At 41.1% G+C, this 25968-nt stretch overlaps 1 protein-coding gene across 1 annotated transcript in view; it reads right to left on the bottom strand.

Annotated features, from left to right (window-relative positions):
* Gosr1 (golgi SNAP receptor complex member 1) overlaps positions 1 to 25242 on the bottom strand; it is a 34151-nt gene extending 8909 nt beyond the window's left edge. The window contains exons 1-8 of the mRNA XM_085695356.2: positions 25112 to 25242; positions 23705 to 24028; positions 21567 to 21687; positions 16951 to 17038; positions 16584 to 16691; positions 11938 to 12029; positions 10728 to 10802; positions 1783 to 1812 (exon numbers count right to left, since the gene is read on the bottom strand). Coding sequence (XP_085551482.1) covers positions 1783 to 1812; positions 10728 to 10802; positions 11938 to 12029; positions 16584 to 16691; positions 16951 to 17038; positions 21567 to 21687; positions 23705 to 23735 — 545 coding nt within the window. The 5' untranslated portion in view covers positions 23736 to 24028; positions 25112 to 25242. The remainder of the gene's footprint in view (positions 1 to 1782; positions 1813 to 10727; positions 10803 to 11937; positions 12030 to 16583; positions 16692 to 16950; positions 17039 to 21566; positions 21688 to 23704; positions 24029 to 25111) is intronic.
* Between the last annotated feature and the right edge of the window lie 726 nt (positions 25243 to 25968).

Genomic DNA, 25968 nt, shown 5'->3' with positions numbered 1-25968 from the left:
CTTGAAGGAGACAAGTCACGGGGCCACCCATTGCTGGTAAGCTGCTGGCCCTTTGTAGGCAGCCTCACAGAACAAACCACCAGGTGGTCCAATGAAGGGAGCCACTAGAGGGATGACAAACTAACCAACACTGTAACTTCACGACTGAGAAGACAAGGAATGCATAAGGAGACACCAAAAGGATATTTACTGAAGCATTTTGGAATAGTGAGGGGAGGACAACAAAAAATATTAGAAGCACCCCACAAAGCCAGTGACCTCAAAGAACAAAATCAGAAAGGCATAGGATGAGCTCAGTTTGGCACAGGCTGTTTGGAAAAACCAGGGAGTAGCTGTCCAAAGAGCTAGCTGGTCAGGAGATGGTCACTGAAGCTAGGAAGGGCAATGAAAGTTACTGACAGGTGAACGGGCCATATGTAAAAAGAGGCAGAAGAACTGGACTATCTTTTCCAATGCTGCCACGACCCAGGAAGCTAGCTGTGCGGCTCTGGCCAAGGAAGGCTACGAGCAAGTTGTCTCTAAAGCACACAAACTCCACACAGTTCCAGAGGAAGGCGATGAAGGCCAGGCTGTGTCATGAAGATCCTAGAATCCAGGCCATCATTTAGGAGCGAGGCCTAGCTTCCTGACTGCTGGGATTAGAGGCATGTGCCATCTGGCTCAGAGGATCCTTTGAAAGTATCAGGAAGACACGAAAGCAGCAGAAGCATCAGAAAACGACCAGCTTATGCTTGAAATTACAACAAGGGACTTGAAAAAAGCACTCCTACTTAAACTAGCTTGTGGTCTTATAGAAGGTAACAGAATTCAAACCCATGCTGAGTAAGGAGGACAGTCTGAAATACACAGGCCTCTGTTTTTAAAGGGGGACTACCATTATCTCATGTGCACTCTGACTCACAAGTGGATAGACATTAAAAAATAATTTCCACAAAGCACTTTGTATTCCTTGGAGAATGGATATTACATTAAATTATTACCTTGTTGAATATGCATGATTTCCAGTACCACATAAAGTCTATCTAGACATACTTTCCCAAATCATCCCATCATCTGGAGCTGAGCTGAGTGAAATGAAGGTTATTATTTCAAGTGTCAAATACTTAGAGACAAAACATAAGCTTCATATAATATATAATGTTTTAAAAACAATAAATCATTCATATGCTTACTGGAACTTCAGATTTCTTACCAGTATTATAAACTAAGCATAATTACATATTAAAAATGAATTTACCTTGTGTGTATATGTGTGTGACTGTGTCTGCACATATGTATGTCTACACGTGAATGTTTCTGTGCCACCTGTGCATGCAGAGGTCAGAGGATGACTGTCAGGAGCTGGTTCTCTTCTTCCACCACACAGGCCCCAAGGGCCTGTCATCAGATTTGGCGGCAGGCACCTGTATCCTCTGAGCCATCTCACTGTCTCAGACACTGGTTTAGTATAAATGCTGTGGCTCTAGAGCTGTAAGAGATTCTGATTTGGGAATCTGAGTCCTCAGTAGTACTTATTAGTCATGTGACCACAGGCAAAGCCTTGATTTCTTTTCGTTCTGGAGATGGTATCTACCGAATGTCTATCTCATGAATCAGTTACTAAGAAGATTAAATGTTCCTTATAAAGAAAGACCACAGCAGAAATGTATTACCATCTAGTGATATTTTCATCTCTTATGGAGAATGACTTGACCTTTATTCTAGTGAACAGCATTGACTTGATCTGTTAATTAAGTGCGCAAACAAACAGCAATGAAGTAAAAAAAAGAAAGCCACCCCTACCTTATTGTTTCTTCTATCAGACGATCAGAGCTGAAAAAAAGAAAGAAAATTCAAAATTTGGAATTATTAAACATATACTTAAAAATATTTCTTATTTTTTCTATGTTTATAAACTTTACAGCCTTTTCTATACACAGAATAATGAAGATCTGTTTTTAGTGCATCTAGAGAAAATCCTGAACTTTGAAATTAATTCAGTCACATGTGAAGTAATTTACATTTTGCTCTTACCTGTCAACTTAAACTGTCTGATTTTTTGTGACATTCCTTATTATTAAATTCTGGCTAGTTTTAACGACAGCACTAAAAAGTGAAAGTTCTTCAGCCTAGATAACTCAGAGCTGTCACTACTTCCATTCAAAAGGTAAGGATTACAGCCTCTTGTTGAGACGAGGATATGAATGCAGCTCGAGGCCTCCAAGCAGCAGTATTCGGACCTCACAGCTCCTTCCTTTTGGGGAAAGTAGTTTTGTTTATTCTGAAACAAACAAATGAACGAACAAGCACAACTAAACCAAATCTCAGCTCCTGAAACTTTAGAGTCCAAGAGTGTGAATAAGGAACAAACAAGCCCAACACCTCACACATGGAAGAATGAGCCAACCCAGGAGGAATGCACAGGAGAGAAGCTAGAGGCTTAGTAATAGGCCTTTACCAAGCTCAACACATGAAGGCACAGAACAAATTTCCAGAGTTCAGCATTTGTATGGCAGGTGTAAGGCATGCTCTAGCACGGAAATAAACATTGCATCTCCTCAGCTACTTCCTTCCAAAAGGGTGACTCTGTTCACTCTATAAAACAGAACACTGACATGAGGCTCAAAAAAGATGAGTTCCACAAGAATGCCATAAAAACCTTGTGTAAGCCAGACAATAAAAATTTAAAAAGTAACAAAGATAGTGACTAAAAGCCAGATGTCCTGGATGTCACTACAAAGACCAGGCTGGCTTCAAACTCAGAGTTCCATCTGTCCCTGCTTCACGAGTGCTGGGATTACAGGTGTGTGCCACCATGCCTGGCTTACTTCAAATTAATTTGATCAAACATTTTAGTAAGTAAAATGGAGAAGTTAGAGTCAGCAGACGTGTTTAACTGTAGCAGAAATGAAATGCTACCAAGTTTCCATTTATTCTCTGTTCTATGAATGCGTTTTAAAGGTCTGGAGGGCTGGGATTGTAACTCAGGGTGTATAGACTGGGTGCAGTGGCACATGCCTTTAACTCCAACACTTGGAAAGCAGAGGCAGGAGGATTGGAAGCTGAAGGTTATCCTCAGCTACAGAAAGAGTTCTAGACCAACTTGGCACACCAGAGACCTTGTCTCCAACAAACAAACAAACAAACAAGCAAACAAACAGGACTGGGAACCTTGAAAACCAAATGAATCACAACATTCTATAAAATAACACTTTGTAATTGGTTTCTGAATCCTCTTATATAGAGTAAGAGCTAACCAGAAATACATTTTTTTTCCCTGCTCAACCTACATTATGGTCACGGTTTAAGCATGTAGCTGTATGAACCTATCTCATGGAATTTTCCTACCATAAAGCTCACAAGAAATAATCTAAGTGCAAGCTGTTCACAAACGGCATGAGCCGACAGGTGTGCTTGACCTCCATCGAGGCACTCTGATGTCCCTTAGCAGCTCTTTAGTTCAGGGTCTCCGCTCACAGTTCTAAAGAACAGCAAGGGCTCTAAGTCACAGCCTCTCTCGAATCCCTCGTAGTTCTTAACACAAACAACTTACACATCTCAAAGTCTAGCCCGAAAGCTGTATCAATTCTTCTTTACATTATAATAGTATGCCCTCACATCAACTCATTCAGGAATATGATGTACTTCAGATACTGTGTGACAGAGAAAGAAAAGGTTTTCACATCAATTCTCACGTAAGACCTTGAAAACCCACTCTCTTAGGATAGCACACTGATGTGTTGTTTACTACTTCTCCAAGCAGTGTGAGTTCCCAGGGGTAGGGACTGAGTCTGATGCATCTTTGACTCCCCAGAGTCTAGTACAGTACCTAGTACACAGGAGATGCTCATTAAATGCTTAATAAATGAATGAATAACGAGTAACAGACACTCGTACTAATAAAATATCAATCAAGATTAGCAATGAAATAATCCTTATAGTCCTTATAAGTTTTCTGCAGAAGGATACACACACATTTTTATAATCCCTCACGACACAGTTCCTCCATTTGAAGCCTTGTTTAAAAAAGTTGTGTGGAAAAAAAAAAAGGAAAAAAGTCATGTGCTAACTGAAAACAGATTTGATTTCACTACTGATCTAACAAGTTCAAAATAAAGAAAAACGAGCCGTGTATAATATAGCTACTAACTGTGAACGAGCTGTGGGGCAAGCCTACAGTCTGCCTACAGCTCTTGGGAAGTGGAGGCAGGAGGATTCTAACTGTGAACCAGCTGTGGGGCAAAGCTATAGTTTGCCATAGTTCTTGGGTAGTGGAGGCAAGTGGATCAGAAGTTCAAGGTCATCTTGGCTAACCAGATCATTCTGCTTTGTCGTTTATTTCAGTATTGCTTTGTAAACATTTTCTCTCTGTCTTGTTTTCTCCTTGGAGTAACATTTCACACAAAGCCAAAGAACATGCACACATGCATATAAATTGCCTCCTTGTAGCTACATGTGAATGACAACAAGCAGCAAATATGAACTTAGGAGCAAGGCTGATGTGCAAGCCTGCTGTCCAGTGAATGTGACTATTAACCAGTCAGCCAGGCTTCCCTGCCAGCAACCCCACAGCATGTAACACTCAATAACACTCTAGTCTTTCAACAAAACTACATGAGTTAATGGAGTTCATAAACACTCCAGAAAGCTAAGGTCAGATCCTTAAATGCCAGGATTCTACATTACTTCACTCATTGAAGTAATAGCTGACAATTATATAACTTGAATTCTATACTTATTAAACAATCTAAAATGCAACCATGTAGAAAAATTTTAGAGACTTATTTTCATTATTTTTAATTATGCTAATTATCTGTGCACATGCATGTGCCTGAATGCAGGTTCCTGTGAAGGCCAGAGGCATTGGCTCTCTTGTAGTCAGTGTTACTGGCAGCTGTGAACTGCCTAATATGAGTGATTGGGAAATGAAATTCCAGTCTTCTGCAAGAGCAGCATGTACTCTAAACTGCTAAGCCATCTCTCCAGATCCCTAAACACACACACACACACACACACACATATACAAAGGGTTGTTTCATGAAGTCTCTTTCTCTTTTAGTATTTACTTTTCTTGTCTTTTTGGTTGTGAGCTTAGCCTTCAATTTCAATGTCTGAGCTATTTGCACAGACCTACTATTTACATCCGTTAATCTTACACATGTACTATATGCAGGAAGGACTGGCAAAGTCTCGGCATGCATTACCTTAGCAACCCTGTGCAGTCTATGCCATCCACATTACTTTGAGGAGCAGCACAAGAACATCAAATCAGAGGACCTGGGCTCAAATCTCTGTGAGTTTCAGACCAGCCAGTACTAACTACCCAGTGAGATCATGTTTCAAAAAAGAAAGAAAGAAAAAGTCTACTGTTGCTATAACTAGGTTAGTAAAGTGCTTGCCAAGCGTGCATGAAGCTCTGAGTTCAACCCCCAGTATTACATAAGCCCCCGTCTCAAAACAAATCGAGCCTACCTAAAATATCTCTGCAAAAAAACTTTAGAGTATACAAATGACATGGCTGGTAAAATTTAAAATGAAATTAGCAATACAAAAACCCTAAACAAAACTGAATAATGTCATATGAAAAACAATCAACAGTTAAAAGGCAATAAAATAATTATTTCTTCACTCACAGACATGGTTAGACCCAGGGTAACAGATCATGCGTACATTCTCAACGTCTGCTGAGTGGTTAACAGAGTGAAAGCAAATGAAAGTTATCCACTAAATACTGTGATCCATCTTACTAAGTATAATGACACTATGTCTGAAAAGTTACTGGAGATAAATTCTTTGGAATTTTAGAATGCTTTTAAAAAAAGATTTATTGGGGCTGGAGAGATGGCTCAGCGGTTAAGAGCATTGCTTGCTCTTCCAAAGGTCCTGAGTTCAATTCCCAGCAACAACATGGTGGCTCACAGCCATCTGTAATGAGGTCTGGTGCCCTCTTCTGGCCTTCAGGCATACACACAGACATATTGTATTGTATGTCTGTATACATACATACAATATTATTGTATACATAATATTATTGTATACATAATAAATATTATTGTATACATGATAAATAAATATTTATTTATTTATTGTATACATTAATATTGCATACATAACAAATAAATAATTTTTTAAAAAATAAATAAATAAAAAAGATTTATCTATTTATTTAATTTATTTATTATGTATACAGTGTTCTGTTTGCATGTATTCCTGCAGAAGAGGGCACCAGATCTCACTATAGATGAGATCCCATGTGGTTGCTGGGAATTGAACTCAGGGCCTCTGGAAAAGCAACCAATGCTCTTAACCTCTGAGCCATCTCTCCAGAATACGTTTAACTTTATAAAATGACTTAACTTTAATGGCATCCATCTTTACGTAACACAGCTCTCATTCGATTTTAAAAGCGAAAAACTGAAGAGAAGCCAAGAGATGTGCTTTCAGAGTAACTGATCTTTCAGTTCTCTACAAAATCAGGTCACAACAGTTCCTTGTTACAACAAATATAAAAATTTAAAGAAACACTCACAGGAAAGAAAGGCAGTGAGGCGTGGGACAAACACCAAACATAGGAAACGTATGTTGAATAAAGCTATACTATTAAACAGTGATGAGACCTCGACCTACATTCTCTCCGAGTCTTGTTTCTTCCTCTGTACAGAGGGAGGCTTCTGAGAGACCTACTAAAGAATTTAAATTTCACACTTTTCTCTCTGTGTGTGGTACACGACTCGTGTGTGCAGGTGCACGTGTCAGTGGACAAGTGAAGCAGGGAAGGGTATCAGGTGTCCTCCTCCTAGCACTCTCTGCCTGTTCCTTTGAGGTACGATCTCTCCCTGAACTGGGCTCATGTTTCCCAGCTAGGCCCCTGGCTGCATGCTCCAGCACTGGGTCACTGGCCCGTGAGACCACATCTGACTTAGATGTGTAAGGGACTGAATCTAGGTTTTCACGGTTGTGCAGCAAGTACCTTAACCATAGGCTATCTCTCCAGCCCCAGAATTGAACATTTCAAAAGGATTGCACAAGGAATCCATTTTACAAAGCGAAACATAACCAGTTACATTAATATTCCCTATAGTTCTTAAAATTAATTTAATATTTGAGTGTGTATTTTAAGTATTCAATAAATATTTAGAGAATAAGTGAATGAATAAAGTAAGTCTTCTGCACTAGGGTATGATATATATTCACATTACATTATACATTAATAAAACAGAACCAACAGCCTTGCTGAGAACCACCAACTCACAGAAGCAGGTGTTAAGCGTTAGCAAGCACAACAGGGGCCGGAGAACCAAACATGCTAATGACAGACTAAGTTTTGCCTTATGAAATTTATACTCAAGGAAGGTCCGATAGGGAAAAGATAGAAAGAACAAACCATTAGACATTGTCATAAGTGCTTTGAGGGAAACAAGAAAGAGGCTTTATTAAGCCATAGCAAGGGGAGGCTGGCTGAGTTAATGAGTAGGAACAGCTTCCTAGAGGAGGGACAGGCAGCACAGAACCTAAACTTGTCAACAAACAAGCTCTCTGGAATAGTAAGAAAACAAGTGGATAAACAAAGCAAGGGCACAAAGAGGATGACAGGAAAAGGCCTTGGTATCTGGAAAAGGAGACAGGCCCATGTGGCAGGTGGCTGCTGGGAGAAGTGATCGGATGAAGCAATGGAGTGAAGACAGTTAGGAAAGATGACCCCACATGGAGGGCACTACAGACCTAGGAAAAGCTAATTCACCTGAGAAAACGGGGGAGGAAGGGAATAGTAAAGTAAAACTTCCTCCAGTAAGTAGATGAGGTGAAAAGGTCCTCTTAAACACACTCCATCTGTTTAGAGTCCGTAGTCTAGCAGACAGCAGAAAGTCCAAATGGATGCTAACAGCTGGGTAAGAACTTTGCTGGAGCCCCGAGAATACTACATTCTCTCTGGTGTTTTTCCAACTCCTCTGGCAGCAAGAATGATTTATGCCTCACGTTTAGCTGATTATAGTGAGCCATCTACTGGCCTAGGGATATTCAGACTGCTTGCCCTTTGTCTACAAATATCCACACAATTTATAACTGGAAAACCTTACCACAAAGGAACCCCTGAGCTGGACACATTCACTGGTAAGCCCTACATTACCTAAGAAGGAAATAACACACTCTTTCAGAAAACAGGAAGGGGATACATCCCAAGTCACTTAAAAGGGACAACATTACTCATGATAAAAACCATACAATGACATTTCCAGAATAGAAAACTAGATTATATTTCATTAGAATAATGCAAAATTCCTTAAAATAAGTCTAGCAGTTACAGAAAAGAAATATTTCGTGATCAAGTGGGATTCCAGGAATTCAATATTGGTTTAATGTTTGACAATAATGTAATTCATCATATTACAGTAAGTAAGGAGAAATAATTATTCCCCTCAATAGTTAACAATTAACTAACTAATTAAAAAACTGAACCCCATTCACGATAAAAACTATTCGCAAGAAGAAGCCTGGAAACAATCACCTCAACGGCAATAAAACAATGAACCCTTCTTTACCCTTCCTTATGCCTGGATCTAAGTTTCTGAGTAACACTTGCTAATAGAGAAACTGAGGCTGCTTAGTAAAGTGGCCGAGCTCAGGAAAGATCATGCTACCAGATGTCAAGTGACAGATGCTAACCGCAATGAGGCACAATGATGTGAGCAACAAGGAAACTACAGTCCTAGACAAACCCCTACCCGCATCTGAGTCCATGCTGAGGAAGAGAATAAAACATACAAATATCTAAAATCAATGTAAGAAGGACTGATGAAACCAAACCACCAAGAGAAAGATCGCTGCAGTCTGAGTAAGCTCAGACATGAATGAATGCTAAATTTATTGTCAACATTTTGAGGAGAAACAGTATTTGTGGAGTCTCCAACCATCTTCTTATATCTTTTTATTATTATTATTATTAGGGGCTGGAGAGATGATTCAGCAGTTAAGAGCACTGACTGCTCTTTCAGAGGTCCTGAGTTCAATTCCCACAACCACATGGTGGGTTACAGCCATCTATAAAGGGATCTGATGCCCTCTTCTGGCATGCAGGTGTATATGCAGATAGAGCACCAAAATATATAAACCTTTACATATTATTTTAAAAAATAAAAATAATTAGGAGATGGAGAGGGCTCAGCAGTTAAGAGCAATTGATACCCTTACAGAGGACTCAAGTTCAGTTCCCAGTCCTCACATGGTGGCTCACAACCTTTCACTACAAGTCCACAGGTCTAGCACCCTCTTCTGGCCTCTCTGGGCACCAGGTGTGCATGCAGAACACATACATGTAGGCAAAACAGTCACATCCATAAAATTACATTTTTATTTATCCTGTGTGCATCTATGTGTATGTGTGTGCACACAGGTGTCACAGCATACAAGCAGAGGTCAGAGGATGACTTGTATGAGTTGATTCTTTCCCTCTACCATGCAGGTCTTTGGACGGATCTCATGTCATCAGGCAAGTACCTTTACCCACTGAGCCATTTCTCCAGCCCTGCTTCTATTTTAGGACAAAGTCTCAATATGTTGTTCAGTCTTGCCTCAAATTTATAATCCACACATTTCAATCTCCCACACAGATCTCATTATACTTATTACAACAGGAAATATAGTGATTATAGTGTACACACACACATAAACACACACACACAGAGTCACAGGGCTAGGGGTGTACTAAGTGATAGTATGCTTGCCCAGCAGAAGGATTCCTGTTCCATCTCTACTGGAAGAGAAAGAAAGCATTAATCATAACCAGCTGTGAAACCTGCAAGCCACAATAATGACTGGCCCAGCAAGACATGGCCACTGGTGCAACAGTGGCAATGACCACCACAAGAGTAACCATCTACTTTCTGAGAGGATTTAAGGCCTACTCCACCAGACGAAATCTGTACCAGCCACCATTATGAGGCCATAGGAGAATTTACTACTATTATTCTGACAAAAGGACTTAATAATATTAAACCAACTCCTAATAGCATGGTTATATCCATGGATTAAGGCACCCCTCAATCTTCAAAAGAAGTTTCTGCTTGCAGTAGGTGATGATTAAAACAGACCCAAAACTGGCCAAGATGCAGAGAATAAGAGTTTTCAGCCCCAAAGGGACTATCTATGCCATACTCCTCTTCCATTGTGGAAGACAGGGCACAAAGTGTGAAAGCCAGAGTTGTTTGATGGTGACAAGGAAACAGTGTCTTCTGAATGCAGCAGGGAGGCACACACAGGAGCTTACACCAGTTGTGACACATGCACAAGGTCTGTGCAAGCCCAAGTCAGACCAGATGCCAGCACAGACAGGGGTGTTAGGTGTGAAGTTCCAACTCTGAAGAGGAGCTATTGACAACACCATGTAGCCTTCATCCAATCATTTTCTGCTGAAATCTTGGGAAACAAATTTTTGTTTGTTTTTTTCCATTTGATATTTAGCCTTACTACTCTCTATAAAGCTTCTTCAATAAGAAAGTGGTAAGAGACCACATAAATTATCATTATTATTATTATGGATACCATTAATAACTTGCAGTAAGGATAACAGCAGCATAGCAGTAGGAAGCAAAGAGCAGAGTAAAATCCTCGAAGGGCATCTTTTAATTAAGGTTGATGAGCTGCCACTCATTTCTACTGAACCCACTTGGAGCAGGGAAATTATCACCACCAAAGCCCTTAATATAATAAATAAGATGTCTTTATAAGCAGAGGAAGCAGGTAGTACTCACTTTCGAAGGTGGTCATGCTCTTTCAAAAACAGTTCAGTTCTCCTGTTGTTTACTCCAGACCCACTTTTATATGATCTAGAACAATGTCAAGAAAAGGCAAGAACATTTTTAGAAGATACTGTACCATCAGGTTAAGGGACTAACTAACCCCAGTTAGACCGTAATTTCCAACAAACAATAAGAATATAATGCTTTCCATTTCTCTTGAAAAATACTACCAGAGATGTAAAAGACACATGTTCCTCCAGTTTAGATTTCGGGGTTTTCTGTTTTTCAAACCAACCCACTCTTCTTGAGAGGGGATTGGACTTTTCTTTAGACTAATCAGCACACGACACAGCGCACCCTGGGCAAGGAGCTACTGAAACAATGTCATCCTTCACAGCAGTGTCAGTCCCTCACCACCCAAACCCAAGGACCACTGGAACCCAGCTGTGCATGCTTTAGGATTTCCATGTTCATTGCCAGCACAATAAAGTTACTAAAGTGACATTTACTTCTACCAATATTATTATTTTCCTGCTTTCCACTAGTACTAAGAATAAAAACCACTTTCTTAGTTTCTTTTTTTTTCCTTTTCCTTCCTTACTTCCTTTTTGGAGGCAGGGTCTCTCTGCACTGACTGTCCTGGAAGTCACTCTGTAGAACAGGCTGGCCTCTTTCTCCCAAGTGCTGAGATTAAACCACAACTGTCCTTTAAGAACAAATGTTTTTAAAACCCTGAACTGTACCAATGCCTACAAAAACAAGATGATGTGAAGGTACGGGAGAAAAGACCAAGATCATTGTAAAATGCTAAAGGTTCTTAGTTTCATATAAGGCTTTGACTTTTATTAAACCTGGAAACACTTGCTCACATACAAACACATTTCAGAGTTTCAGGGATGTTAACAGCTTTCTGAATACAGAAGGGCTAGGGCAACAGAGAAGCGAATGACAGGGAAACGACAGTTACTGGCAATCATGCCATTCCCTGGCATGGGCAGGAAGGGATCATTCAAGCTGGACTTAAGATCAAGGTTGGCAAGGGAAGACTGGGAGGTGGCAAAGTAGATTCAGCCCATCCTGTAACAAGGCATAAAGGACAATGGAATGGAAATCAGAAACCACAAAACCTAAATCCTGGTTTTGCTACTCGCTTTGTGATTAACCACAGATATAGCCTAAATCCACATCAACATTCTATACGGTAAGAGGAAAGGTAACTTACTCAATGTCTTTTCGTACTGATCCCATCAGATTCTCCCTTTCCCGTACCGCCATAAAGTTTGCTTTGGTTTTATGGAATTCATGTGTATAATCCTGAAATAAATCAACATCCAGTCTCAACACAACCATGGATGGACTTTTATCCTTCTAAAGTAGCTATGCACGGTCATCAGGTTACACATTTCAAACACTAAGCACCCTACCACCTGGTACTTAATCACATAGAACTGTAAAGGTAAAATTCTAAGACAAAATGACTTCAAGTAGTGTAGGGTAAAAGAAGGAAGAGATTTTTCTACTTAGTGCTGTACTTAAAAAGACTTATGGTTTATTTTTTTAAACCCTTGCCTCCATCCCCACCTTCCCCTCAGCGCTGGGGATCCAACCCAGGAGCTACAAATGCAAAAATGCTCTACCACTGAGCTATACCCTCAGTTCATTGTCAAGTAAGTTTATAGTTTTGCCCATTTTCCTATTGTCTCTTTTATTTACATTAATTCTGTGTATATTAAACAGATGAATCATTTGTTGTAGCTTCTGACATTAGATCTTCCTTAGCTCGTCACTGCTCAGAAATTACAAATTTCATCCAGGCTCTATTCAAAACTTTGATAGTTTTTCTTTCCTTCCTCCTTTCTTATGCTTTTTCTACATTTTAATCTTTGGTGTTGGGGAGGGGAGGAGAGGAGGGAGGGAGAGGAAGAGGGAGCTGGAAGGAGGGGGGGAGAGGGAGGGACAGGAAAGAGGGGAGAGAGAGATTTGCCAGGAAAGCACTATCTAATCCGTGCTAGGCTGTAAAAACCTAGGTTTTGATAGTGTAGTCTGTAATCCCAGCAGTGAGGAGGCAGAGAAGAGAAGAGCCTTTGGGCTCACTGGCCAGTCATCCTAGCCAAACTGGCAGGCCCCAGTTCCTAGTGAGACCCTTCCTTAAAAACCTAAAGAACAACTACTAAGGAACAATTAACTAACAAAGGTTGACCACTGACCTACACACACACACACACACACACACACACACACACCTATCTTCAGAAATTTTTTATAATTTATGCATGCATGTTTGTGTGGGGTGCATGTGTGCAGGTCAGAGGACATCTTGTTGCAGGTATTAGTTCTCTCCCTCCACCATGTGGTGACCAAGGACTGAATTCAGGTTGTTGGGCTTGGCAGCCAGTGAGACTTTACCAACAGAGTCACTTGGTTGGTCCCTAGAAACAAACTATCAATAATCCTCGTTTTAAACAGGCCTTAACATGTGGTGAATCAAATGCTTATCTTCACTTTCAGAACTGTATTAAGCTTTATTCCTGGTTACTCTTGGGATTCTAAATGAACTCTGGTATCACCTCGCCATTCTAAAGTAAGTAAAGAACGTCTGGCTTGGCTGGTGAGCACCTGCCATGCCAGTGCTTGGGAGGTGGAACAAGATCAGGGATTCAAGGACAGTTAGTGCTAAAAGAAACTCTGTCTCAAAATAAAACCTATTAATTTAAAAAAAAAAAGAAATAAAATAAAGAGCTATATGAACACACACCTGTAATGTCAGCATTTGGAGGTGCAGGCAGAAGGATTGAAAGTCAAGGGCAAGTCTAGACTACAAAGCTAGAGCATAGAGACTGTCCCAAACAAAAAATCATTTCCCATGTACTCCTTTACATGTGTATGTAAGGTTGTTTAATTTACCCCACAAGAGGGCTTTGAACTGATCCTCTTGTCTCTGCCTCCCAAGTACTGGGATTACAAGTGTACACCATCACACCTGGCTCCGTGTGTGTGTGTGTGTGTGTGTGTGTGTGTGTGTGAGAGAGAGAGAGAGAGAGAGAGAGAGAGAGAGAGAGAGAGAGGGAGGGGGAGAGGGAGAGTGGGAGAGAGGGAGAGAGTGAGTGGGTTTTCATTTTCTGGGGCTCACGACTGAATAAGGGCCTCATTTACACTATTACTGTGCTGTTCCTGGCTCCCAAGCCCCTTTCATTATATTTTCTAATAGGTCATTGTTTATACAGAGGATAATGGCTTGCTTTATATATATCATCTTTACTGAATGTTTCTAACTTTCTTGGTGTATCAGACATATATAATCTTATCATGCTACACATTAGGAATTTTGCCTCTTCCTTTCAAATATTTATCTCTCAGGTTTTTACTAACTGTACAAACTCCAAAGCAAGTCAGACATATATGGTGGTTATAAGCACCTTTTTTTTCCTTTCTTCCTTCCTTCTTTCTTTCTTTTTATGAGTCAGGATCTAATTTAGTCTACTTCAGCCTTGAACTTCTGGCTCTCCTGCCTCTTCCTTTTAAGTGCCGGCACTATAGCCCTGTACCAGCACATCTAGTTCTATGTAGAGTTGGGAATTGAACTCAGGGATTTGTGTATAACAGGCAAGCATTCTGCCACCTAAGCTGTATCCCCAGCTCCCCCTTTCTTAGTAAGAATGTTTTCAGTGTTTTACCATTGGTCATAATCCTAGTTCTCAACCTGACATTCATATTTTTGCATTAGTCAAATTATTTTTAGTCCTTCTTTATGTGTTTGTGAATGCATGTGTGGTAGTTTGAAAGAAAGTGAGCGGCACTATTAGAAGGTATAGCCTTGTTGGAATAGGTATGGTCTTGTTGGAGGAAGTGTCACTGTAGAGGCGGGCTATGAGGTCTCATATGTGTTTAAGCCATGCCCAGGGAGACAGACCACTTCCTGTTGCCTCTGCAAGATGCAGAACTCAAAACTACCTCTCCTGCACCATGTTTGCCTGCATGCCGTCCTGTCCTACCATGATGATAATGGACTAAATCTCTGAACCCTAAGTGAGTCATCCCAATTAAATATTTTTTCCCCTTTATAAGAGTTGCTGTGATCATGGTGTCTCTTCACAGCAAATAAAAACCCTAACTAAATTGGGCGGTGGTGGTGCACACCTTTAATCCTAGCACTCAGGAGGCAGAGGCAGGCAGATTTCTGTGAGTTAGAGGCCAGCCTGATCTAAGAGTTTCCAGGGACAGGCTCCAAAGCTACAGAGAAACCCTGTCTTGAAAAACAAAACAAAACAAAACAAAAACAACAACAAAAAGAAACCCTATCTAAGGCAGCGAAGGTGCACATTTGCACTTCTGGAGACTAAACTTGGGGCCTTGTGCATGCTAATCACAAATTCTACCACTGAATTATAATTCTATTCCTTTTTGTTGCTGTTTTCTTCCCCTCTCCACCTTAAGAGAGGGTCTCACTATGTAGCCCTGACTAGCCTGGAACTCATTACACAGATAAGGTTGACTTTCAATTTGTGGCAATCCACCTGCCTCTGCTTCGTAGGTGCTGGGATTATAGCTATGTGCCACTGTACTCAGATTCCTATTTGTGGACCAGCAAGATGGCTTAGCGGGTAAGGGCACTACTGCCAAGTTTGATGGTCTGAGTTCAACCCCAAGAGCTCACATGATGGAAAACTAGAACTGACTCCTGCATATTGTCCTCTGACCGCCACACATGCACCATGACACATGCACTGTGACACGTGCATGCACGCACACACAAATAAATAATAAATGTAGGAAAGGAAACTTTCAAAAAGAGATCCCTATATTTCTTTGTATGTGTGTGTATGCATGCACATGTTTGTGTTTCCTATACACATGTATACAGAGGCCAGAAAAGAATGTGGGTATCTTCTTCTACTGCTCTCCTGTCTTGGCTTTGAGAGTTGGAAAGCAAGTTCACAGGATCATCTGTGTCCATCTCCCACAGTGTTGGGAGTTAGAGGTACACATGGCCGTGCCTGACTTGTATAAAGGTTCTAGAATGTGAACTCAGATCCTCTTGCTTTCATAGCAAGCACTCTGACCAACCAGCCATCTCTCCAGGCTCCAAATGCTGCTGCCACCGCCGCCGCTGCCGCTGCCGCCACCACCACCACCACCACCTTCAGACACGGTCTCACTCCACAGTCCTGGCTGACCTGGAACTCATTATGTAGACCAGGTTGGCCTTGAACTCACTCAACTACTATAAGTGAGTCACCCCACTGCCTCTGACTCCTGAGTACCAGGACTTAAAGGTATATACCAATTTTTAAAGAATCTAAATGGACTGGAGAATTGACTCAGTGGTTAAGAGCCTGGATTGAATCCAGAGGACCTGGATTCAATTCCCAGCACCCACAGAGCAGCTCATAACTCTCTTTAACTCCAGTTCCAGAGGATCTGACACCCTCACAGACATACACGCAGACAAACTACAAATGCACATAAAATAAAAATAAATAATTAAAAAGCTCTTAAGTTATAAAGGTTGATTACTTTTCTCAGTAATAAAAAAGTTTGCCACTGGGTGATGGTGGCACATGCCTTTAATCCCTACACTTGGGAGCCAGAGGCAGGTAGATATCGTTGAGTTTGAGGCCAGCTTGGTCTACAGAGTGAGTTCCAGGACAACCAGGGCTGTTATACAGAGAAACCCTGCCTTGAAAAACCAAAAAATTAAAAAATAAAAATAAAAACTTTGCCTTCTAATTTGCGCTTCTGTATTATAATACCACCTAATAAATCTTTAAACATTTACTGTGTTTTGTTAACTTTTGATATTCTAAACAGAGTTAACAATCCCTCTGCCATGTTACCTTGATAACATAAATGTTTTGCCCAACACATCACCTGTAGAATGTCTCTATGTCGCTGCAACGTATGCATCAGTGCTGCGTTCAACGAGGGGACCCCTGCACTGTTCGTATATTCTGCCATTTTATCGTTTACCCCTGTAAGCTAGGAAGAAAAGGAGAAAATATTTTAAAAAACACTAAAAACAACTCAAGTAAATTATCTGCCTATATGTCCTCTTAGCTGACAGTAAACAAGGTAAGACTCCATCAGCATTTCCCACAAATAGCATCTGCTACAATCTGGATGGCTGCCACTAAAATTCAAGTGGTTGGAAGAAGAACACACCTTGAATGAATGGATGGTTTCAATAAACAACATACCCAACAAACGGCAAACTAGTTGTTTACCCAAAAGCACTTACTCTTGCCAAAAGTTGTTCAATTTCAATTGCCATCGTCTCAAACATTCTGTCTTGACTTGATCCATTTAAGAGGGGCGTTGTGTCTGAACTAAAGAGAAGTTTAATTTAAAAATTCATTACTTATTGTTTAAAACAGCCTTAAAATAAGACAGTAATTTTTCTTCAAGAGATCAAATGAACCCTTAAACATTTCTTCTACTTCTTTAAAGATTATGCTTTTACAGCCAGCAAGATGACTTTGTGGCTAAAAGTGCCTGCAGCCAGCCTGATGCCCCGAGTTCAATTCCTGGAATCCACATGGTAAGAGAGTCCTGACTCCTCCAGTCAGTTGTCCCCTGCCAGTGCACTCTAGCCCCTCTACATAAATAAGTGCAATTTTAAAAAATTTAACTATGATTCACTTTTCTTTTTAAAAGTATCCCACATGTCCTAAAATACTAAATACAGTACAAAATACAAATGACTATAAAGACATTTCTAATGCTATGTACTAGTCCCCAAATGATAGTCTAAGCAACTAAAATTCTGAATCTGAAATAACAAATAATGGGAAAGAGGACAAAAACTCCTTCAAATAGTGAAGAAAAAAATGGATTATAGATCACATTTGGGGCCTGTGAAAAATAACCTTTAGCTTTTCTCCAAAATTATAGCTTCTTATGCCTTTAAATTCTCTCTTCCTCTAGAGACTCTGAATAAGAAATATACTAAGATTTAAATGACCTGGTCAGACAAGCAGTTATTAAGGAATCAGGAGTGAGCACGCAGCCGACAGAGCCCCAGCCAGCGCACTGCCACACCAGGCTTCCACACCTCCACATCACATGCATTCACCTCGGGCTATTTCACAGAAGCATCTTAACGCCTTTTTGTTGTTTGTTGTTTATCACAACAGTCAGTCAGAAATCTGACTCTTCTGCAGATGAAAGATGTTTGACAGACTCCAATTTTAAAATCATATATCCTGAGAGTTTCACTGACCTCCCTGAAAAACCAGTCCCTTTTATCAGGAGCCCACACATGTGCCTCACTACAGATGAGTTATTTTTCACACAAATAAAATGGATTACATTCTTCACCCTTTTCCCTGTATAGCATTCGGACGTGCGACTCAAAGACTACATCATCAATTCATCGTCAAAAACAACCTTAGCCTCCACTGCTCCCCGATTCACATTCATAACAAAAGCAATCAGTGAAATAGCCAAAAATTGGCTAATAAGAACTTTTTAGCCAGTGATGGTGGCACAGGCCTTTAATCCCAGCACTAGAAGGTGGAGGCACGCTGATCTCTGTGAATTTGAGACCAGCCTGGCCTACAGAGCAAGTTCCAGGACAGGATCCAAAGCTACAAAGAGAAATCCTATCTCGAAAAACCAAAAAGGAAAAATAAAAAAAGAATTTTAAAAAAGATTATTTATTTTACATTATTTATAGGTATGCTTGTTTGCCTATGTGAGTTTATATGTGTCATGGACATGTAGGAGCTGGAAGAGACCAGAAGAGGGCATCAGATTTCCTGGACCCAGAGTTACAGGCAGTTGTGAGCATGCCATGTAGTTGCTGAGCGTCAAACCTGGGTACTCCGCAAGAGTAGTAAGAGTGCACAGCTACTGAGCGTTTTTCCAGCCCCAGACTGATTTTTTTCTTAAAGACAGAGGCTTGCTTTGTATACACAGCCCAAGCTAGCCTGGAACTTGTGATCTTTCTGCTCTATTCTCTAAGTGCTGGGATTATGCCTGGCTTTAATAAGGATTCTTATTTTAGATGTTTAACTAGGTCTTAAGCCTTATTTGTTCTATAAAACACTCCCATTTATATGCCTTGCAACATGACCTAAAAATATCTAGTTCTTAGTCAGGCATGGTGGCATATATCTGTAATCCCAGCACTTGGGAGGCCAAGACAGGAAGGTGAGAGGGTGGAGTCCAGCTTGGGCTACACAGTGATAAAAGCGGTGGTGTGGAGGTTGGGATCATTTCTTTACTGTGCCACAGCTAAGACAAGGTTGTGAAGGTTTCTCCTAGAATATGTAACCACCAAAAAGCTGTTTCTCACTGATTTAAACCCTCCCCTACCACATATATTTAAAAGAACAGTGGGCCCATAGACATCAGGGAAGGAAATTGCCTCTGCCTTTTTTATGGTCACATGCCTAACACCTGGCAAATGGTGACTGTTTACTGTTCTTTAAGTATTTGTTGAATGAATGAGTAACAGGGCAATCTCTACTATGGGATATTCCATATTCATCATTCTTAGGACAGTAGAGAAGTTCAGGGAAATGGTCAAAACCTTTGTTCTCTACAATATTAGGATTCAGTTAAATCTAATTCACTTGATAATGTGTGATGATACACAGACCTTCTGATTCTCAACATACAGAAAAACAAAGCAAAAAACAAACAAAATAACCCAAGACTCCCAGAAACAATAATAACAACAAACAAAACAAAGCAAAACAAAACCCAAGATTCGTAAAAGAAAGTTCTGGTGATTGCTGACTTTATTCACGTGGCATGTTTCCAATCTGGGCATCAAACCAAAGCCTCAGCATGCACAGTCACTGTTTAGTTTTCAGTGCTGGGGATTACAGGCAGGGCTTCACACCCACCAGGCAAGTGCCCTGTCACAGAGCTCCAGCCTCAGCCTGTGTCCTCACAACCCCAGGTTCTCTGGCGAAAGCACAATCAGTCCCAGTCTGTATTTGAACTCAGAATGTTTCTTTTAAAGGGAATCCAAGCAGAGACACAGAAAAAGCACTCTGCAATAGTATTTCGTGACAGACTTGAGTTTTCAAATTGGCAAAACCAACACATGCTTTAGATCTGGGAAAAGGAACTTTCTGAACAAAAATTTATTTATTGAAAAAAAAAATCCTCACTCTCCTTCCTTGGTGAGTAAATGTGCAAAGCAATGTCTTGCACTGAAGTTCATGGGCATGCTCCTAACATTTTTAGGTCCCCAAGTTAACACACTAGCCTTGTTAACTTTGCAGGCCATGTCCTTATAAAAGAGGAACACTACTTAGGCTGCAACAGTGAAAACGGCTTTTGCTGGAATGTGTTCAATACGTAGCTTTTAGAATGCGGGTTGTTGAGAGAGAAGGTTTAAGTTCAGATTCAAGCTCAGTTTTGTTGTTTTCATTACTGGTTAAAAAAATATCCATCCTCCACTAATCTTTGAAAACTACAGAACTAAGAGTTGACTAACACCTGACAGCCCTGCTATCAGCACTATCACTGTCAGGGTATATACATAATTATAATCTGGGTGGAAATATCCACTGCAGTATGTTTATAAGGCTCTGAAACACAACTTGAAATAAGGTGATTACTCTATGTCAGCTATTAAAATTATTAACTAGCAAATCTTAGAAATGTCCATCAGTCAGGCAGTGGTGGCACACACTTGGGAGGCAGAGAGGCAGGTGGATCTCTGTGATTTTGAGGCCAGCCTGGTCTACACAGAGACCAGGACAGGCTGTAAAGCTACACAGAGAAACTCTGTCTCAAAAAAAAAAAAAAAGAAGAAAAAGAAATGTTCATCAAATTGCAAAATCCTAATGCAGCTGTTAATATATATGGCACACACAAAAAAACAAACTTCAAAATAGCTTTTGTAAGATACTATGAAATGCCTAGGAATACTAAGATATGTAACAAAAATAGTGATATTTATGCACAAATAGGAAGACAATGTGGTATGCTTCATTTAAATCTGCAAAGACTACTTCTCAAAAAGAGACACAAGCAAAAGAAGGTTCATTAGGCTAGTCCTTATATCTTTCTAAGCATCTCAAACATTTCCTGCTTTTTTCATTTTAAACAAGTAATCACTTTAAGTGATTACTTAAAAGATGAATAAATTTTTCTTAGGTCGTAATATGCTAGTTTCTTAAAAGAAAAAAAAATAGAAACATTAAAACTAGCTCCCAGGATTAATTGTGAGGGTCCTGCATTACATTCATTCTAAAAGAATAAAAACCGGAAAGACAGTTTGTATGGTTTACATTTAGGTAACTCCTCAGTTCCATCAGAAATTAGAAAACAAAATCAGCCAGGTGGTGGTGGAACACTCCTTTAATCTCAGTATTGGGGAGGCAGAGGCAAGCAGATCTGTGAGTTCGAGGCCAGCTTGGTCTACAGAGTAAGTTCCAGGACAGTCAGGACTACACAAAGAAACCTTTTCTTGAAAAACAAAGGCAAACAAAAGCAAAACAAAATCTTTGTGGGCGAATCAGACATTTCTGTGAACTGAGACTGAAACTTCTTTGGATTTGTCGTGGAGCCCACAGTGAGTGTGCAATCATTTGTCTCCTATCTCGGCCTGCAAGTGCTGGGTAGGTTTACAGGCCTGACATCAAAACCATCATTAATATAAACTCATTTTTAAACTCTAGAAGCTTCTTTCTGAGCTATCACCATCTTTGTCTAAAGCCCTGACCTAATGTTAGTTTCAAGAATTAGAATTTTTATAAAACAACCCCCCACACAAAGACAATAACAAAGAAACTAAAACATCGACAATTCAGCAGCAGACCAGGTCATAGAGCTCTACATCCCAGTTTACTTTAAAGCATCATCTAGTTGAAGGTAAGGAGAAGCTGGTAGTACCTGTACCTATCGCGTCCTCCGTCCCGCGCGCTGCTGTGACTGTAACTCGTGCACAATTTGCTGAAGGAAACTAGTTTCAGGTCAAGTTCATTTTCCAGCTGTCGGGCTTGTTTCCTGAGATCTTCAAGGAAATTATAAAAACAAATCATTTTCCACCAATAGACATTAAAAAAATCACAAGACTATTTCGGAGAAAGCCAACTATCATGTATTGATCTCTGATCTACTTCCCCAGAAACTGAGGACTTACTCAAGAAAGTGAATTAGTCCTGTAGTTAAGCTTCAGACAGGAGCACTAAAGGAAGCAGCGGTGGGAGACACATAACCTGCCACCAACCAATGCCCTGATATACCTGAGATTACTTTTACAGAAATAACCCAAAGTGGTAACTTGAAGGAAAACAAGAAGAGAATAGAAAGCCCGAAGAAACAAAAATGGTTATGACCATCAGATCAATTTATCACCTAACGTATGCCTGCATTCATTTCGAAAGAATTCCTTTTTACGTTTCAGTTTTGTTAGGAATTTGGGATTCTTTTCATACAGGTAAAATACCTTAACAAACACACACACACACAAAAGAGCAAATTAACAAAAAATTAAAAATTGTTCTTCAAAAACAAATAGAGGTTAAAAATGATGCACCATGAACAGGGCAAAATACAAATGGAACAGGTGTTTTATAAGCATATGTCTTAAAAGTAGAAGCAAACAGATAAGCAGGTGTATGAGCCTGGCTTCTAACGGGCTGGCTGAAAAAAAACTATACCTGGAAACTCCTAGACATACCTGAGTATTCAGGACTGAAATACAGGCAGGGATAATGTGAGAATGTATCAGGACTAAAGAACATGGAGGCAATGAAAGGCAGGAAGCGGAGTTGGATGATGAAGTAACCTACCCAGAGACCAAATCCCACTTCGAATGCCAGCTCAGTCCCCTACTGCCTTTGAGATTAACTGGCGATTCAGTTCATCTAAAACTTTAGCTCTCAGTTTTTAAACCTCTACCTCCAGGGTTTTCTATACATGCTTAAAGCAGCTGGCACAAGGTATACTGCCAATAGCGGCTTGCTCTAATTATTACAACACAGTGATTCATAGCCTAACGATTATCAAAGATACCAGCAGCCACTTATACATAATTTAAAGATAAATTTTAGCTACGGTATGGGCATTTAAAATACGTTTTAAGCTCTAGGCATGTTTCTCTGTAACTCTCGCTAATTTTTGTCTAATGGGAAACACCAAGTAGAAAGCATTTTGAAAATATGGCAGACAGGAACCTAAAATTCAGTCCCTCACATTAAGTGGTTGATGATGACAATACCATACTTTGCGGGGACTTTATTGCTCACAAAGAGGAAATAGGTTTTTAAAAAAGTAAAGAAGCAAACAGTTAAATGAAAAGGTGAGCCATTTCTGATCTTTGTGGCTCGTCGTGGTCTTGGAATGTTTTATATGACCTCACTTGATTAGTGCAGATTTCCAGGAATTAAATAACAACAATCTGAATGATCTCTTGGCGGGAGGATAGCAAATGTATTAATGAGAATCCTTGATCATTTTAACAAAACTGATCTTGGACTCCAGAACAGACGGTAGTTATTTTCAGTATTCTGTCACCCAATCTTCGACGAAGTCTCGTTCTTAAATTGCCAATAGGGGTCCAGGAGGAGACATTCCACTGCCTATGTCTGGGAGCCCCCCAAGGCCGGGACTCACAAGCTCCTCCCTCACTCCTAGTTTTCTGACAGTGGCCTCAACTCCAAGGCTCTGACTACTCGTCTTCCGGGCTCTGGAGCTTCTGGCTCAACACTCGTCTCCTCGCAAGAGTTCGTCCCCAAAACCCCTTCCGCAGAGTCTCACCACCCCTCCGACAGGTCCACCCGGAGCCCCAGGCGCCTCTTCCTTTCCATTCCGACTCCCTCCACTCGGCCCAACCCCTTCCCAGATCCGGTTCACTCCGCCCCAGCCCCTTCCTCAAGTTCCCAGGCCGAGGCTCCTTTCGGACAACCTCATCGCGCAGTGTGGCCGTTCCTGAAGTCTGTCTCTTCCCTCTGCTGTCTCCCTCAAGACCCAGCCTCACTTTGTTCCCTCAGAGCCTGGCGGGACCCACCCGGAGGCCTTGCCCTCACCTTCCCAGTAATTGCTGGTTCCCGCCGCCATCTTTGTTGCCCAACGTCAGTCGGGACAGGAGAGTAGAGGCGTGGCGGGCCAGAGAGTCACCTCCACGCCTTCTTCCAGCCAGAGCGCCAGGGCTGATGGGATACGCGAGTCTCCGCAGATACCGCCACCTGGTGGACAATTTGCTGTCTTACAGCTTTAAGTGGCACGGTTGAAAACTTGGGTTTAGCTTGTGATGTTGCCTGAATGTCTCTGTTCTGGGTGTTCATACCATCTTTCTGCGGCCTCAGTCTGCGAGTCGTTCGTCTAGGCGTGTTCCTCCTTTCAGAAGGTGACTGAGAGGAGAGACACAGTTTCCCTCATGTCCTCTTAAATAAGATGTTTTGGGACTTGGAGGGTATAGCTTAGTGTGTAAGGTGCCTGCCTAGATGTTCTGGGTTCCATCCCCAGCACTCCATAAACAGAACGTGGTGGCACATGCCTTCAATCCTAGTACTCAGGTGAGGATAGGAGGATCCGAAATTTAAGGTCATCCACGGCTATGTAGGGAGTTCGCAACTAGGAATAAATGGAACCCTGTCTCAAGAAGAAGAGAGGGAAGCAGGGAGGGAGGGAGAGAATGAGGGAGAGGAGAGGAGAAAGAGAGAGAGAGAGAGAGAGAGAGAGAGAGAGAGAGAGAGAGAGAGAGAGAGAGAGAGAGAGAATTTTCCATTTTACCTTCTTGGAGCTAGCGGCTCTCTTCCTCATCCTTCCTCCACTTGGCCCGCCCGTCTTCCACTCTCCAGCATGCGAGGCTTTCTCCACTGTCTATTGTCCTTCATGTCCACAGCAGCGCCTCAGCCCTCTTTCCTTTCTAGTCAGCAAGGGTGTGTTGTTTCCCTTGCTTTCCCTAATATGCCCACAACCTGAAGCTCTTTACCGATTTGGTTAGATTGGCTGGCCGGCAAGCCCCAGGTTTGCTCCCAGTGTTGGAATTACAGACCTAGCAGCTATGCCTAACTTCAGGTTTGTGCTAGGGATCTGAACTCACATCCTAATGCTTGTATGCCAAGTACTTTACCGGCTGAGTATAATATGCATTTTATTAATAAATTGTAATGTGTTTTCTAAGTTCATCTAGAAGTTGGCTGTGGACATACGGTTGCCACCCCGCCCCCACATACACACGCTGCATACCCGAGCATGTCTCTCTCTAAGTGCCTCACAAGATCCCCTGTCTGAGGAGGGGCGGGCTGGCTAACCCTGTGAGAAAGAAGTAGAAGAGCAAAACGGCCCAAAGAGTAAAAATACCATGTGCATAAGAACAGAAGAGAGTGAAGTCTTTGAGTCTAAACAATGTGTCCTCCATCACAGCTGGAAGGCCAATCATTCCCGCCATAAAGATAGCTGTGGTGGGGACGGCTCATCTGCAGTCTCACCTAATAGAAGACATTCTTCCTGGAGCCCTCGTGGGGATCAGATGCTCCATGACTGTTTCAGTTCTCCAGGCTTTCTCGGTGGCTTTCTGCTGGATGACGTAAGTGTCTGCCTCCTTCCTGTTCGGCTGTTTCCTTCTTTTACTTCTGCTTGCTGCCCATCTAAAAAGCACATTCATTTGAGAATAGCATGGCTGTTCAGATCATTCTTCCTACAGAACACCGAGCCCTCTCCCCAGGTCCCTCAGTACTCATTTAAAAAATCTATTTCCAGAGTTTTAAAACCAGAACTTAGAGTTGTTCTGGTTGGAGGATAGCCACTGTTCTGTCTTCAAGCTGGTTGACAAACAGGTGGGTCTTTCCTTTGCCTTCCCAAGTCCCGGCTGAAACCATTTGGTGAGTTTGTTTCAGTTACTGAATTTTTCCGCTGTGAAAACTTGCACTCACTTCCTCCTGTTCTTTTCTTTGTGCAAACTGTTTCTTGTCGAGACTTTGTTTAAAATCCTTTGTTACAAGTTTGTTTATAGCTGGGTGTGGTGGCGCACACCTTTAATCCCAGTGCTTAGGAGGCAAAGGCAGGTAGCTCTCTGTGAGTCTGAGGATGGGTTCCAGGACAGACAGTGCTGTGTAGAGAGACTTTATCTCCAACAACAACAACAACAACAACAAAAAAAAAAACCAAGCAAAATTATTTTTAAAAAGTTTGTTCATAAATGCTCACCAAATTATTTCCATCTCAGGCGTTTTTTAAACCCTTGATGTTGGAGTTCTTTGGCTGGGCTTTTTCATTAGCTAAAATTTCCTGGGAAATTTTTATAAACAAATAAATAAATAAATTTGAAAAAAAATTTCCTGGGGTC

This window comes from Myodes glareolus, chromosome 9 (genome assembly GCF_982192425.1).
Source record: "Myodes glareolus chromosome 9, mMyoGla1.1, whole genome shotgun sequence".
Taxonomy (NCBI): Eukaryota; Metazoa; Chordata; class Mammalia; order Rodentia; family Cricetidae; genus Myodes; species Myodes glareolus.
Note: the sequence above shows the minus strand (reverse complement) of the source record. Positions and strands in the feature narration are given on the sequence as shown.